Source organism: Mesoplodon mirus (assembly GCF_964341445.2).
Source record: "Mesoplodon mirus genome assembly, chromosome: 11".
Classification (NCBI taxonomy): domain Eukaryota; kingdom Metazoa; phylum Chordata; class Mammalia; order Artiodactyla; family Ziphiidae; genus Mesoplodon; species Mesoplodon mirus.
Window position 1 is genome coordinate 24,615,190 of NC_138987.1, and position 17,613 is coordinate 24,632,802.

The following is a 17,613-nucleotide window of genomic DNA, read 5'->3' on the forward strand; positions in this document are numbered from 1 at the left end:
TTAACATAGGAGGGACGGCCAACCTAGGCTAGGGGAGTGGGGAAGACTTCTTCAGAGGAGATGGGCCCTGAGCTTAACCTTGCAGGGAGACTTTTAAAAATTGTTTTTGATGCTATCAAATGATTAGTTAGGAATTACATTTTCCCAAATTAAGCTGGACACACTGGGGAGAGGATTAGGGTAGATAACTCCCAAGGTCCTTTTGAATTCTGAGATTACATGAAAATTGCTTGAATTAAGGAAAGTCTGGTCAAATGACTTGATGACCAGGAAAAGTGGAATTAACGTTGGCTGAGTAAGCCAGGGATGACACCAACACAAGGAATAAAATAAGTGAGGAATATTGTTATTTTTTAAGTAATTTATGCTTCATTGAACATTTCAGAAATTTAAGAATACACACGTGTGAGTTTAATAAACCTACTTTAAAACAGTGGCTGGTGGATTCCCTGGCAGTCCAGTGGTTAGGACTCCGTGATTTCACTGCCAGGGTTCGGGTTCAATCCGTGGCCAGGGAACAAAGATCCTGAAAAATAAAATAAAAACATAAAACAGTGGCTGGCTTCTGGGGGAAAAAATGTCTGGCATAAAAAAAATTTAGTCTATAAACCACCAGAAGATGTCACTATCTCCCAAGTAATAGTCCATTACATTAGCTCCTTTTCTGTACATTTTTGAACACTGACAGACTGTGACAGATTGATGTCTGGCTTGTAATATTGAGTCTGTGAGAAGGATAGGACCTCACAGGAAATACTTGTCGAAGGTGTGTAGGTTTGTTCCATCTTGATTCTTGATGCCCTAGATATGTGAACCCTGTTCTCTACTTAATGTGTTGAAATTATCTGGACACTCTGGATTTCATTTGTGCTTTCAAGAAAAATTAAGGTGGTGAAAAATCCTCCAAAATATACTCTCTGATCTTGACTTTCTCTTACATTTTCAGGTTTCTTTATTATTATCCAACTGCATTTATTAAATTATCAGATTTTCTATGTTCTATCTTGGACACAATCTAAGATATCCTTGAATCTTTTTATTTTTAAGTCAACTTTCATGGTGTGTAAAGCAAAACTGGAACATATTTCCACACTGTAATAATACTGGATGAAATGAACCAGTAGTTCCCCAGTTACTCAGAAGTAAGGCTTTCAGACTGTCTGAGCCAATATATACCAATATATAACAGGAAGTAACACATTAAAGAAAAATTATAGCAAGAAAACAGGCTCAAAAATTGATCATCAAGTGTCTTGTGCTGGGGGCTGTGGGAGTGGGATTCTCCAAGGTAAAAGGTTAATAATTTAGGGCCTCCCTGGTGGCGCAGTGGTTGAGAGTCCGCCTGCCGATGCAGGGGATACGGGTTCGTGCCCCGGTCTGGGAGGATCCCATATGCCGCGGAGCGGCTGGGCCCGTGAGCCACGGCCGCTGGGCCTGCGCGTCCGGAGCCTGTGCTCCACAACGGGAGAGGCCACAACAGTGAGAGGCCCGCATACCGCAAAAGGAAAAAAAAAAAAAAAAAAAGGTTAATAATTTGTTAAAGGCAGCCAGTGACAGCCAGCAGATGAGTAGATGGGTATGATTTCTGCTTTAGTTCCGCCCCAAACCTCAAAAATACTAAACACATCACTTGTATTCTCCATGCCTGTTGGTTTCAACAGTAAAGTGGAATAGTCTGCCCAACCTCGTTCTCTAGGTAGTTATAATCTCAAAGGAGCAGTGAAGAATGAAGTTAAAGTGTTTCATAAATATAAGGAATTCATGTAAATTCTTCTATGAAAAATACTCAAATTATTCCATGCTGTGTAACGACATCCTATATTTCCATATTTTGATTGTTTGACTTTATTTAAAGTTTTCATTAATAGGGAAAATTGGGAAATGTTTTTCATTGGGAAAAAGTTTAATTTTCATTAATTGGGAAAAATATTTAAGCAGATACATTGATGAACTGAAAATAGAACTTGATATGTTTCTAGGATGTCCATGTAGGCAGCCTTATGTTTGCAAAGAATTATAGAGACATTTATTTAATAATGGTATAAAATTATGTTCCTATAACTTAGCAACATAAAGCCAAATTAATTGAATTCCAGTACCCAGCTCACAGTGAGCTGAAATGTAATGGGACTAACTATGCTTTATTGTGGGCTGGAAACAGTGCTGTATAATGAAGTGAGCATTTGTAATTAATTGGTTTAAATCCTGGCTCCACCAAAAAACTATGCAACTTTGTAACTATGTAGCTATGTAACCAAAAACTATGTGACTATGTAACTTCTTGAGTTTGAGCCTCAGTTTCCTAGTATGTAAAATGGAGATAATATCTGTTTGGTCATTCTACCTTGTCATTTCTAGTTTTTCATTCTCCTTTGTGAGTATGAAATGAGATCAGGAAACTTAAGTCAGCAAGACAGATAAGGAAGCAATGACTGCAGAATGGGATAAAGGTTCCCATTAGCCTCCCCTTAGAAGGGCGGTCTTATCAGCCTTGGGTGGATGGTGGCAATTTTAATCCAGGGGCTCGTACGTCAGTGTTATATGTTAAATTCTCTTTATTTTTCTATTGGTTTGCCCTATTTTTTTGGTGGAACTTTTTAGTGAAAGCAAACAGATTAGTATGTAATCTCGAAAACCAGCACCCTGTTTTATTTCTAAAAATTTCACTCTTACTATCACAAGCTTACCTATACAGTCACACCTCTGTATCTGTGTGTGGGGGGTGTTCTAGCCACCCCTCCCCCCCGTAACCCCCACAGGATGCCAAACTCTGGGACACTCAAGTCCCTTATCGGCCCTCTGTGTCCACAGATGCAGAACCCATAGATATGGAGGGCCGACAGTAATTAGGTGCTCAGTGACGTTTTTAAAGACACAAGGATTCTGAATACATCTTTGCTGAGTTGTTACGTTAAAGTCAGTCTTTAGTACCCACAGTGGGACTTATAAGATCACAATGTACTGTGTATTGTGGTGACACAAGCTCAGGAAAGGACCTAGTCCCCAATCTCCACATTCTACTGGCCAGGCTACCTTGGGCAAAATTGAGTCTTGGTTTCTCTACCTGCTTATTTGTTACACAGGTGGTTGGGAGAATCAAATGAGATACTTGAACGTGCTTTGTATGCACGTTTGACTATTAATAAAAGAATGTCAAAAATAGAAGTGCAGTGAAAAAAATCAAGTTTTATATACATTCAGATTAGTACTAATGATAGTTATCAACAATATACAAATTTTAAAGGATTGGGAGAAATACTGGATAAAGTAGAAAGTTTTATGTTGGTATTAGTATGTTACGGGGACAGGGGGAGAGGAGTATGGAATTGAGGTGTAGAATGGGGCCTAGAAAAGCTGCTACAGAATTCAGGAGAGAAGGAGCCTCAGGAAGATTAATTTTCTTCATTACCTCTGTTTCCTTATGAAGTTTTTTATCCTAAAAGGTGAATAATTAGGTCATTAGCTTTGAGCCTGTTTAAAATTCTCTACCTAATGCTTTGATTGGGTTTGATGAAACTATTTTCTTGAACAAATTATATATATATGTTTATATATATACATACACACACACACACACACACACACACATATATATATATATATATATATATTTTTTTTTTGTCTAGGTAGATTAGAATGACTTGGCTAACGACCAGCTTATGAGATCCACTTTTTTCACTGTTGGGAGACTGGAGTCCTACCTAAAATTGAACTGGACGGTCAGGCTTGCCCTCATGGTGTTAGGTGCAGGCAGTATTGGCATTTCAGGATTTTAGGACTAAAATAAATGTTTTTATTTTACTTTAAATTTTGATTAGTATTTTCACTGGGTATATAATTTTAGGTTGACAATTTTTTCCCTAGTTTTTAAAGAGATTATTCCATTGTCTTCTGACTTTCAATATTTCTAATAAGAGGTAAACTGTCATTCTTATCTTTATTTCTCATCTAATAGATCCAGAGCAAAAACCTTTGGGTTTTTTATCTCTTGGGTTTTAAATCATTGGTACAGTCAAGATTCTTTATCAGTGAGGAGCAGAAACTATCTTCACTAGAGTAAACTAAAAGGAGGGCAATTTGTTATAAGGATTGGGTATTTCATGAAACCCAAGGGTAGGACAGCTGGGTCTAGACAAACAGGAACTGGAAGGCCATTAGAAACAGACACCCTCAGCCTGCTAAACTTTCACTGTGTTTCGATCCTCTTACTCTTTGCCAAACCAGTGTTCTCTCCATCTCCAGTCCATAATGTGAATGTAACCACCCCCAACCACGGCCACCAGTTACAGTTCCAGGGTTCTGCAAGATTAACTAGCAGTCTTTCAATTCTAAAGTTAAATTACAGGAAAATTTGGCATCTGACTGGCTCAGCACAGTGCAGGTGCCCATCCCTGGTCCATCCAACAGTGGTCAGAGGAGATGGGAAACATTATAGTATATACAGGGCTTTGGGGGTCCTGTCTCCATAAAAGAGGAGGGGGGTGGTAGTGGGAGGGAAGTTCCCTGAGAATGAGGAATTGCTGTGTTCTGGGCAATCACCTCTAAAGATGTCCTAGTCAATCTTATTTTCTCTAGGGAAGAGGCTCTTTCTGTACAGGATGATGGGAAGTCATCGAGTACATGCAATGGCTGGATTTTTTTCCTAATGCATATTCAGTCTACATATCTTAAGCATAGACCAAAGCTTTAGTTTCATGGCCCTCGGGTTTCTGTTCTACACATCATTTCATCTATCTTTGCTGTATTTGTTATTTTGCGATGGGGAGCACATATTTTAATGCTCTGCTCTAACCACTAAATTATATAAAGCTCATGATCATTGTTCCAGTCTTGTTTTCTACCACATGGTAAACTCGCCCAACTCTCTGAAACTATGCAAATTTCCCCCAGGCGCCATGCTCTCTCATGCAAGTCTTTGCTCCCACATTTTTTTTTCTTTAGTTTGCCTCACTCTTTCATCCCTGAAAGCTTATACTATCATCACCTCTTCTAGGAAACCCTCTCCCACTCCCTTAGTAAGCTAATTTAGGTGTCCTTACCTGTGCTCCCATTACCACATGTGTCACTCACCATACCATATGGACTCATTCATTTTCTGGTTTGTTTCTTTAAGGGAAATATCACAGTTCAGCCTATATCACCAGTGTCTCAAAAAGGCCTGCCACATAGTAAGCCCTCATGAGAAGGAACAAATGAATAAAACGAGCCTCAGTTCTGGAAAGTCTGGCTTTATATTTTCTTGTCTCTATTATCAACAGCTCTAGTGTAGAAGTTAGGAGTTCAGGCTCTGATGCCAGACTTCCTGGGTCTGTATCCCATCTCTGCCTAGTTTCCTAGTTGTGCGAACTTGAGTAAATTGACTTAAAATCTCTGTGCCTCAGTTTCCTCATCTGTAGATGGTATAAAAACGGTACCTACCTGAGAGAGTCATTGTGGGGATTAAATGAATTAAGTGCATAAAGTCTGGCACCTAGAGGGTGCTCCATAAGTGTTATTATTATCATCAAACATCTAAATCACTGCCAAAAAATCCTTTGCAGATTCAGGTGTGTGTCATGAGCAATACATTCTGCAAAAAAGGTTTGTGCTCTTAGCAGTCATTGACCCTTAAAAGAGATTCATGTGGTCTTTGCCTAGTGGTGCTTCCATTATGTGCTCTAAGAGATTAGTAACCTAAAGTTATCTGGGGATTGAGGAATGGGTTAGAAGCTTCACCAGGGGATGTTTTCTATAGCAAGAGAGTGTGTTTATCATATTTTGTTTTGATTGTATTTGTTTTTGATGAATGAGTGAGCTTTTTGGAGACAGGTGAAGACATTTTGGTGGAGTGATTAGTTATGTGATTTCCTGGAGTCTTAGCATTCTCAGCCTTGAGTTGTGGGTGGCAAGGTTGGTGGCCTGAAAATATCCTTTTAAGAGCACAGGGCTGGATAGGATTTTTTTTGCAGAAGCTGATAAACTGCCTCTGAAATTTGTATGGAAATACAAAAGACTTAGAATAGCCAAAACAATTTTGATAAAAGAACAAAGTTGGAGGACTTTCATTTCCCAATTTCAAAACTTACTCTATAAAGCTACAGTCAACAGAGTGTGATATTGGTAGAAGGATAGACATAAAGATCAATGGAACAGAATTGAGAGTCCAGAAATAATTTTTTATATTTACATTCCATTGATTTTTGACAAGGGTGCTAAGGCAATTCATTGGAGAAAGGATAGCCTTTCTAACAAATGGTGCTGGGACAACTGGATATCCACATGGAAAAAAGATGAACTTAGGGCTTCCCTAGTGGCACAGTGGTTAAGAATCCACCTGCCAATGCAGGGGACACAGGTTCAACCCCTGGTCCAGGAAGATCCTACATGCTGCGGAGCAGCTAAGCCCGTGTGCCACAACTACTGAAACCTGCGCGCTCTAGGACCCGAGTGCTGCAACTACTGAAGCCCGTGTGCCTAGAGCCCGTGCTCCGCAACAAGAGAAGCCACTGCAATGAGAAGCCCACGCAATGCAATGAAGAGTAGCCCCCACTCACCACAACTAGAAAAAGCCTGCGCACAGCAACGAAGACCCAACGCAGCCAAAAAAAAAAAAAGATGAACTTAGACGTTTACCTTATACCATACATAAAAATGAACTCAAAATGGATCATAGACTTAAATGTCAGAGCTAAAACAATTAAACTTTTAGAAAACAAAAAAATTGGAGAAAATCTTCAAGACCTCAGGTTAGGCAAAGATTTCTTACAAGACAGTCTATGTAAGAACAAAAACTGATACATTGGACCTCACCCCATCAAAATTTAAAATGTTTGCACTTAAAAATATAGCATAAAGAAAATGAAAAGACAAACAGACTGGGAGACAATATTTGCAAATCGTATTATCTGATAAAGAATTTGTATTGAGAATATACACTCATACACCTCAATAATAAGGCAAAAAACTCATTTTAAAAATGGGCAAAATATTTGAATAGAAATTTTACCAAAAAAGATACACCAGTGACAAATAAGCACATGACAACATGGCCAATGCCATTAGTCATCAGAGAAATGCAAATTAAAACCACAATGAGATACCATTTTATACCCACTTGAATGGTTATACAAAAAAAAAAAAACAGACAACAAATATTGGTGAGGATGTCAGAAATGGGAGTCCTCATATATGCTACTGGGATTGTAAAATAGTGCTGCCACTTTGGAAAATAATTTGGCCGTTTCTTAAAAGTTTAAACATATACTTGCCATACAATCCACGAATTCCACTCCTAGGTATTTCCCCAAGAGAAATGAAAAGATTTGTCCACAGAAAGATTTGCACACAATTGTTCTTAACAATTTTATTCACAATAGCCAGAGATTGGAAGCAACCTAAATGTCCATCAATGGATAGACACAATGTGGTATGTCCATACCATAAAATATACCACAGAAAGCAGAAAAGGAGGCACAAACTACTGACACAAGTTGTGACATGGACAAACCTGAAAATCATCATATTAAATGGAAGAAGCTAGACACAAGAGACAATATATTGTATGGTATATAGTGTGTTGATGCCATTTATATGAAATGTCTAGTAAAGGCAAATCTATAGAGAGAGAAAGATTGATGGTTGCCTGGGGCAGTGTGGGGTATGGGAGATGGGGACTAACGGTGAATATGAGGGATATTTTTGGGATGATAGAAATGTTCTACCTGCTTTGTGCTTTATGGTGATGCTTCCGCAACATGGTAAATTTACTAAAAATCATTGATTGTCCACTTGAAATGGGTGAGTTGTATGATATGCAAAATATACCTCAGTAAAGTCAGAGGAGGTAGGAAGGGGGGGAGGTGGAAGAAAGGAGGAGGAGAGAGAGAGAGACAGAGAATGAGAATAGGACTGCATGGAGCCAGGCTGTTTGGATCTGAAATAGCAAGTCTAACCTCTCTTTGCCTCAGTTTCCTGTCAGTGAAGTTGGGGAAAATAACAATTGACTATCCACAAAGTAGTGTTGGAAAAATTGTGATAATATGTAAACAATGCTTAACACAAAGTTTGGACCATAAAGAGAGTTCAACAAGTATTAGCTGTAATAATAATAATTATTACTATTGGTGGTAGTATTTAACCTACTGAAGATCCAGCTCTGATTTATATCAACTAAATTCAAATCCTGGAGAAGGATTTGGACTACGACTGCAGAGGGCAGTGACTCATCTTGTGGAAATGACTCTGGGGGAATCTGAGAGTCTAAAGCACAGGATTTGTCAGTCACCTGCAGGCTGGGGGGTGGAGCACTGGAGCCTCACAGATGAAGGCTGTTTCTTCATGGCAGCATCATTTATGGAGGGGTCATCCTGCTGCCCATCAATGTGGGAGCAACATGTGCTATTTCTACTCCAGTCCAACAGTGATTTATGTTATACCACTACATGCCAGATCCTATTGGCTTGGAGGACAGGTGATTTGGGGGCACAGAGGAGGGATACCTAACCTTGTGTATGAGGGCTTCTAGAAGAAGTGATATCCCTGTGAGACTTAAGAATCTCTTGACATCGGGCTTCCCTGGTGGCGCAGTGGTTGGGAGTCCGCCTGCCGATGCAGGGGACGCGGGTTCATGCCCCGGTCCGGGAAGATCCCACATGCCACAGAGCGGCTGGGCCCGTGAGCCATGGCCGCTGAGCCTGCGCGTCTGGAGCCTGTGGTCCGCAACGGGAGAGGCCACAACAGTGAGAGGCCCGCGTACTGCAAAAAAAAAAAAAAAAAAAAAAAAAGAATCCCTTGACATTTCCCAGATGAAGGGTGAGGAGAGTTATCCAGACAGAGGCTACAGTCTGAGTAAACCTCAGAGGTGATAGGGAGCTTGCTGAATTCAGTGAAAAGCTGACATAAAGAGCAGAATGACAAGAAACAAGGCTGGAGTCCCACAGAGGGCCTTGTGTGCCATGATAAAGAATTTAGACTTATCCTGAGGATGAAGAGCACTAAGCAGGTTCCAGGACCTGCTCAGTCATCTTCAGTTCAGTGGTCCCAGTGGCACTTACACACCACACCTTGAGTGATCCTGCTCTGTTGATCAGGAGCAGATAAATGCCCTCCTAGAGGTCTGTGGCCTGCGTTCTGCATTTAGCCTCCTCAAGTGCAAGTGTTCCTCCAAGGACCACATCCATACTGGTGTCTCACAGAAAAAGTGTTTCACGGCTCCCTTGAGAGGCGTAAGAGGCCATAATGGGGTCGCTGAGAGCCTGTCTTAGGGGCCAGACCTCAGAAAAGCAGAGGACTTGTGAATGTTTCACACACTTCGCCCTGGGTGCCTGCTCTGGCTGAGAGCGCATTAAAAGCCCCAGCGACCCAAGGGGCAGGTATTGTCCTGGTTACTATGGCATCACCTTAGAAAGGATCACTCAGGGAAAGCCACAGCTGAGCCGAGTGAGCCAGGAGGGGAATGTGGTCAGAAGCAGCAGGAGGGGCTGGAGATAGGCTGCAGATGCTGTCGCTGGTCTCGGGACACCTCGTGGGCTGGAGCCCACTTTAGCTTCTCCAGCTGCAGCCCAGGGCAGGAGCCGGGCTGCGCTCAGCCTGAGAGTGGCTGCCTGAGACAGCACCACAGGCTGCTGCTGAGCTGGGAGCTGAGAGGGGCCGAGTTCCCAGTCACACACCACCTGGCCTCTCCTTTTTTTGGCAGGGGGTGTTGTCTCATCTTGAAAGATCTGGGCTGGGTTTCATCTTCTTTTTGATTTTAAGTAGTCACCTGTATGAGAACTGACTTCCTCGAGGAAAGCAGACTGGTCCCCACGCTGGAAATGAGAAAGGATGACAATTTCCGAGACTGACTGTTGACGGCTTGGAGATACCCCCTTTTCAAAATGCCTTTTAAAGCATTTGATACCTTCAAAGAAAAAATTCTGAAACCTGGAAAGGAAGGAGTGAAGAATGCTGTGGGGGATTCACTGGGGATTTTACAAAGGTAAAGTGTGAATGCAAACTTTAGGTTTCTTTCTGAGTAGCTTCACATTGCTGGTGTTTGAAAGAGTTTGCCTCATGTTTTTAAAGCCACATTTAAAAAAGGAGTGAGTGGGTCAGATTAAAGGGCTTCTGGAGCCCCTTCTCACTCCAACAGACTATGTGCCTAGAGGAAAGGATGCATCAAAATGATAAGGTTGAATTAGGAAAACATCAAGACAAACATTCTGCTTATACAGTAGGATTAGCACTTATTGGAGATGGTAATATTGCATTATTGTGTGTTTGGCACTGAATTAGAAAAGATTTAGGGAGATAATATTTCATGTTAATTCAATACTAATAACAAAATCAGGAACCACTTTATATGGTTATGCTCTGAGCTGAAATAATTTTTAAGAAGTTTTCACTTCATTTTTCACTATAAATGAAAATTAGGTATTTGCAAATTGTGTAGCTTGTAATGTAAACTATATAAAGTGGTTCTTGATTGGGTAGTTTTCAAAGAGAAAGATAATTACACAATGGTGTGAAGAAAGTAACTTAAAAAATTAGTATTTAAAGCAGAAAATCTTACATGATCAAGTGGGAAAGTATTAAGTACTGTCATTGAATTGAATGTGTTTGTCCAAACCAAAAAATCTTTTTTTAAAAAGTAAAATATATTACCATTGGAAGAGAGTTTGCCATAAATGAATGAAATGATGTGATATTTTAATTTGTGATTTTTAAAAGTAGACATAGTAAATGCCTTCCTAGGTCTTATAGATGAATTAATAAGCAGTCCTTATGTGCAAGGTAAAATGACTCCTTTAATCTCTCTGACATAAATAAGTGTGAAAATATCCTTGATAAGTTTTTTATGATTATTTCTAATCCTGGTGAGTGAAAAATGCCACCTAGCATCTCCTTTTAACTTTTCTATCTATGTTTTCTCTTAAATTTAAAAACTAGCATTTGAAGGACTATTTCTAGGCGCACTGAGATTCATTCCACTTCTTGTATTTTATAACACAGGGGCTCCTGTCAGTGTTAAATTTTCCATTGTATCACTCTTGATGAGCTTAGCAGGAGAAGTGGGTTGGGCACCTTATTATTTTGGTAATTAAAAACAAAAAACTTTCCATCAGAACTATACTGAATTATCATGTATAGATGAAAACCTACCTCAGTGACAGCAGGATAAACCAGCCAAACATAGGAAATGATTACAATAACCTATTCTTTTAAGAGTGTTTTATTCTTCCATTGAGCACTCCCAGGTAACATCTTATGGTGGTGTTCATTTGATTAAAAATGCAAAAGGAAGGCACAGTGGCTTAATTGGCATATTCAAGTGATGACAAAGGAATCAGACAAAGTCAGGGATAAAAACCACGACTTTGGATTAGTCACCGTTACAATCACCAAACTCTGTGCCTTAGTTTATAAAATACTCAACTAAAAGTACTTAGGAGTGTTCTTTTCCAACTTTGTTTTTTAAAATTTAATCACTTTTTTCAGTAAGGGACTTATCCTAAATGCTGGTTTTACTGTGTTTGATTGGATGATCCAAACTTGAAGATCCTTTTGTTTACCAGATTGGTTTACTTAGGGATATAACAAAATTAGTAATTTCCAAGTTGTGAGACCTCAACCCCAAATTAAGTTATGTGTCTAGGACTCTGAAGAGTTTCCTCAGAACTGCATCATGGAACAATAAAAAAGCAGCTAACCCAGTTCTGGAGATAGAGAATACACTAAAGGAATGCTAGACACTATCATTGTTGTCATAATTGTAGAATGAATGTTTTAGAATAAATAAAGCCAAACTCGCACCTCTCCTTTCACTGATCCCTAGAGAGACACGATTGGCAAAGGAAGGGGAAAAAAAGGCATTAATTGACCGTTGACCTAAGTTGATGGATCCTCAGCTCTAGTGGTCTTTGAGCAGCGCTCCAGAATTAGGGCTCCTCCAGCAAAAACAGCTCTGCCACGCACTTGGTGTTAACCTCAAGTCTATAAGATAATTATATATAAAGTGCCTTGCCCAGAGCCTGGCATGTAATGGACATTCCCTCCCCTCATTGATTTTTACATAAAACCAGTTGACAGAATCCAATGTGAAAAAAAAAAAAAAAAAAAAGGCCTTAAAGAACTGTTTTCTGTTTTGTAAGGGGCAGGAATATTGGGAATTTAGAAATCCCGACTTTCTAATTTAGCAATCAGTACAAATCATAAATTTCTAATAATGTTTAAGGCTGAGATCATCATCTAGATGGTTTTTTAATCACGGAGTGTTCCTTTTGGTCAGGGGAGTGGCAAATGCATAGGAAAGCATCTGAAGTTTGCACATGGGGCTGATTAGAGCCAGGCATTATTAATCTTTCTGGAGAACAGTCATTGATAAGAAGCAGCTGAACAATTCATCAGCTAAAGGTATAATAATATTTTTCAAATGTAGGAAGAAAAATGATGCATTCACTTATCGTCCAGTATTGGAACAGATAGACAGCATTACATTTGGAAATTAATGTCCAAAAACTGATATACAGATTTTTTCAACTTAGATGATGATATGAGTACCCTCTAATTGCTTATGTGTAATAAATGATAATAATAAACACTTAGTATGTTCCAGGTATCGTAAAATTATTTAATTCTATTAACAATCCTGTGAGGTAGGGCCGATTATAATCACGGTTTTACAGATGAGAAAACTGAGGCACAGAGAGGTTAAGTAAATTGCCCACAGCTTATAAGTGGCAGAGCTGGGTTTCATACCAGACATTTCTGCCCACCATTCTTAATCATTACACTATGCTGCACTCTAATCAACTGTCCGCTCTTCCCACTTGCTGTCTTGAAATTTAACCACTCACTTAGGCTTAGGGACTTACTTGGGCTGCAAAGTAGCCAGCAACCTCTGGATCTTCAGGCAAGCATGGGCTTTTATCCTAATTAGTTATAGTATGGAAGGCTTTCCAAGGGAGACTGAGCAAAAGTCTGGTCTCCTTTTAAGTGTTCATATCTCCCCTTTAAAGTGATGGTACCAATCCCTGTATTGTGTACATCTTCAGCATTCAGTGACTGTGTATTGAATGTATGTACCAGCCGTGCACTGTCTGCTCCATAGACAAAGGCTAGTCTGTGAGACCAGGCTCTGAGATCAGGTGATCCTGGATTCCAATTGCCATGACATCATTTACTTTCTGCCTGCACAACCTCAGGCAACTTGCTCCCATGGTTGCTGTCAGGGTGATTCTATGAACACAGATAGCATCTCTCCCCTGCTCACCACTAATGCCTCCCCCCCACACCCAGGTTCCCACCTCACTCAGAATGAAAGCCAGTGTCCTTTCAATGGCCTTCAAGGTCCTACATGATCTGTAGGACTTTGAGAAATCTGACTTCATCTCTAACCTTCACTGCCTGCCTCACCCCACTCCAGCCACACTCTGCACTCTTACTGGAGCTCCCTGGACCCATTCCTGTGCCAGCTTTTGTTTTTTCCTTTGAATTAATTTTTACGGGAGTATAGTTGCTTTACAGTGTTGTGTTAGTTTATACTTTACAGTGAAGTGAATCAGCTATACGTATATATATATCCCCTCTTTTTTGGATTTCCTTCCCATTTAGGTCACCATATAGCATAGAGTAGAATTCCCTGTGCTTTACAGTAGGTTCTCATTAGTTATCTATTTTATACATAGCATCAATAATGTGTATATGTCAATCCCAATTTATGCCACCCCCCCTTCCCCCTTGGTATCCATACGTTTGTTCTCTATGTCTGTGTCTCTATTTCTGCTTTGCAAAGAAGATCATCCATACCATTTTTCTAGATTCTACATATGTGTGTTAATATACGATATTTGTTTTTCTCCTTATGACTTACTTCACTCGGTATGACAGTCTCTAGGTCCATCCACGTCTCTATAAATGACCCACTTTCGTTCCTTTTCATGGCTGAGTAATATTCCATTGTATATATGTATCACATCTTCTTTATCCATTCCTCTGTTGATGGACATTTAGTTTGCTTCCATGACCTGGCTATTGTAAATAGTGCTGCAGTGAACATTGGGGTGCATGTGTCTGGATGTGATTTATTGAGGGAGAGCTCTTTCTGGAAAAATTGGGAGAGAGGGAGTAAAGCAGGATAGGAAAGGAGAAAATGAAGCAAAGATGTGATCTCAGGTAACGCAGAGGGGCCAGGTCACAGTGGAAAGCTCTGAGGCATAACTGGCACTGGGTTGTCCCTTTGAGCAAAGGGCCCAATCTTTTATGTCTCTGCATCAGTCAATCATTGACTGTGGGTACCCCGGCAGGGATGGAGGTTTATAATGGAGGCCATGTAGTGGTGGGCAGTTCTCCTAAGAAGCGAGCAGTTGCAAGCGATTAGCAGCTGTAGAAGTGTTCTGGCTTGAGAAAAGGGACCTGGGCTGTGCACTCATTGCACCATACAGATCCACTTGCTTCTCACATTCAGTTCACTCCATCCAGGTACAGCTTCTCCAAGACCCTGTGGTCAGAATTCCTGAGGAACCTTCAGGAGAAGAGTTGGTGGGATGCACTAGCTCTCTTTGCTCTGGCTGGTCCCCCTTCCCACTCATTCTCGAGTCCCCTCACTTCTGTTAACTTGCCTTGTGGGTTGACCCAGTCCTCAATCCCTGAGGGGTCTAATGCCCTGGTTAACATACCCTTACCAGTTATGGTTGCTGTATTTGAGTTACACTGGACAAGGCAGTATCAGGAGATGTCTTAGTGGATGCCCTGAATGCCAAACATATGTCTTCTTGCTCCTGTGATGAAGCAACGGTCCTAACTCATCCTGAGGATCAGGATCAATTTCCCTTGCTACGGTGGTGACCCCTGGCCTTCCCTTTTGCTCTTGGTGTGAGGACCCCAACATGACTGGGCAGCAGTCATAGCCATATACTTAATGGGATTTTCATTGTATTCCCAAGTGGAAGAATTCTTCTTTGGGATTAGGACTTCTGGATCCACAGAGCCTAAAGTTGAAGAGATGAGGTAGCCCTCAAGTGGGTTACTGGGAATGATGGTGAGTGGGACCACCCCTGCTTCTAACCCCTTGTTTCTTAGACCCATGTATTCTACCTGTTGGGAGCAGAGTACCATACAATAATTGTTGGTTTGTGGAATATGCTGCATCCAGAAGGGTAGCACCCTATCCTCACAGAGATTTATCTCTAAGCTGATGCCTCAGCTGCTTCTTTAAGAGGCTTCCTCAGCTCTGGCAGGTGGCCAGCTCCTGGAAGGTGCCGGGTATGTGGTAGAGCCAGTGGATCCCATTGTCATGTACCTCTGCTATACCTCCTTTGCCATAAATTGGCTTCCTCGGGTTCTTATTCACAGGGGGAATTCACTCATGGTCAAACTGAAAGGAGGAAGTCAAAGTCACTGATAGTCAAATCTACTTGAAAGATGTGCTCTGCTCAATTACTGAACCACAAGAAGCTCTCAACGTTATTTAAAAAATCATAGCGGCCCTAATCTCTGACCACAATGCACGGATTACTAGAAATGAATGCACAATTATATTTTTAAAGTCATCAACCTCCTCTTGGCATCTCTACTTTGTCTAAGCTTCTGAGAGCCACACTAAGAGCTCATTAGAATCGTTTTCTTGGCCTTTGCCAGGATGTTAAATCCTGTGTCATGGAGGAATGCCCCCTGCATTAGTTTCCTAGGGCTGCTGTAACAAAACACCACAAACTTGGTGGCTTCAAGTTACTCTCTCACAGTTCTGGAAGCCCAGACTCAAGCTGTCAGCAGGGCCACACTCTCTCTGAAGGCTCTGAAGGAGGATTCAACTTTGCCTCTTCCTCGCTTCTGGTGGTTGCTGGTGAATCCTTGGCCTTCCTCATCTTGTAGACACAACACTCCAGTCTCTGCCTCTGTGGTCAAATGGCCTTCTCCCCCTGGGTTTCTCTGTCTATGTGTTCAAAGCTCCCTCTTTTTATAGGGACACCAGTCATTGGATTAGGGTCTACAGTAATCCAGTGTGACCTTGTCCTAACTTGATTACATCTTCAAAGAACCCATTTCCAAGTAAGTCGGGTTCACAGGTATCAGAAGTTAGAACTTGAACTTATCCTTTGAGGGCAACATAATTCAACGTAACCTTCATATTGACAAACTCTCCCTTATCCAATTTTATTACCCCTACATCTCCTTCAGAGCCAGCAGTTCAGAATCCATTCCCAGGCATACTTTCCTGCTTCCTGCTGGTAAATGTTAGTCAGATCCTGCTTGTTTGTTGGTGTATAACCCCTCCCTCCATTGGCAGGCACACCCAATATTTGCCTAATCTTTCCCAGCCTGGGACTAGGTGCTAATTATTGGTCTGGTGGTCAGAAAGGGAGGTGGGAGCAGATCTTGAAGAGCATCAGTGTCATCTCATAAATCACCTGCCCTGAGGCTAGTTTTCAAGTAAAAGGAGGAGGGACATCTGTCTTCCAAAAAGAAGTGTGGCTGCGTCTGCAAGTCCAGAGGGTTCAGAGGAATCTAGGGCTTTAGATGTTCAAGTGCATCTACCCTTTAACCCAGCACTCAGGTATCCTAGCATCCCAAGTTCTTAGGGTCCCATTTCTTATCAGGATCTCAACTTGGGTGTAAGAGACCTCCCCAGCCTCAGAATTCTACCTTCTCTGAAGTTCTGCTATTTTTTTTAAAACTAAGTTTTTGTTTTGGAATAATTTTAGATTCACAGGAAAGTTGCAAATATAGTACAGAGATTTTCTATTTACTCCTTACTTGGTTTCCTCTAATATTAACATCTTACATTATTATGGAACGGTTGTCAAAACTAAGACACCAACATTGGTACGTTACTAATTCAACTCCAACACTTCATTAAAATTTCATTAGTTTTTCCATTAATGTCTTTTTTCCTGTTCCAGGATCCAATCCAGGATACCACATTGCTCTTGGTCATCATGTCTCCTCTGATCTGTGACTCTTTTTTAGCCTTTTCTTGTTTTTCGTGACTTGAACGGTTTTGAGGAATACTGGTTGGATATTTTGTTGAATGTTCCTCAGTTTGAGTTGTCTGATCTTTCTCTCATGATTAGACTAGGATTGTGAGTTTTTAGGAAGAACACTACAAAGGTGAAATGCTTTCTCATCACATCATATGGGGGAGGGGTACGTTGTATCAACATAACTTATCACTAGTGATGCTAACCTTGATTGCTTGGTTAAGGAAGTGTTTGCCAGGTTTCTTCTCTTTCCATACTTTATTCTTTGGAAGCAAGTCACTAAGTCCAGCCCACACCCAGAGGGGATTCTGCCATTTTTACAATGAAGTCTTGTGCCTGATCTTCAGTTATGTCTGCCCTCCAACTGCAGGAGATGAGGGTCTCTTTAAAGGCTGACAAGAGAGTGACAGATGCTCACTTTTTCTTTTAAATTGGTAATTGATTGCCCCAATCCTGTAATTTTCTTTCTTCAGAGCATCAGTGGCATTTAACAATAGCCACTCAACTCTGTGGAGAAATTGCTATTTCTCCTATACCTCCCAAGTACCAGAGATATTGCATGAACCACTGCATCCCCTTCCACCTGTATCCCAGCCCAGTTCACCACAGCTGAAAGTCTTAGCATTTGCACTGGTACCACATACCGGGAACTATCAACACTCACCTACCACCAGTGTTG

The 17,613-nt window shown here is 40.9% G+C and overlaps 1 protein-coding gene across 3 annotated transcripts in view; it reads left to right on the forward strand.

Annotated features, from left to right (window-relative positions):
• Positions 1-9,615: 9,615 nt before the first annotated feature.
• SLC17A8 (solute carrier family 17 member 8) overlaps positions 9,616-17,613 on the forward strand; it is a gene marked incomplete at its 3' end in the record, with an annotated part of 50,844 nt that continues 42,846 nt past the window's right edge. For all 3 annotated transcript variants that reach the window (XM_082635623.1, XM_082635624.1, XM_082635625.1), the window contains exon 1: positions 9,616-9,955. In XM_082635623.1, the coding sequence (XP_082491749.1) occupies positions 9,855-9,955 (101 nt within the window). In that variant the 5' untranslated portion in view covers positions 9,616-9,854. The remainder of the gene's footprint in view (positions 9,956-17,613) is intronic.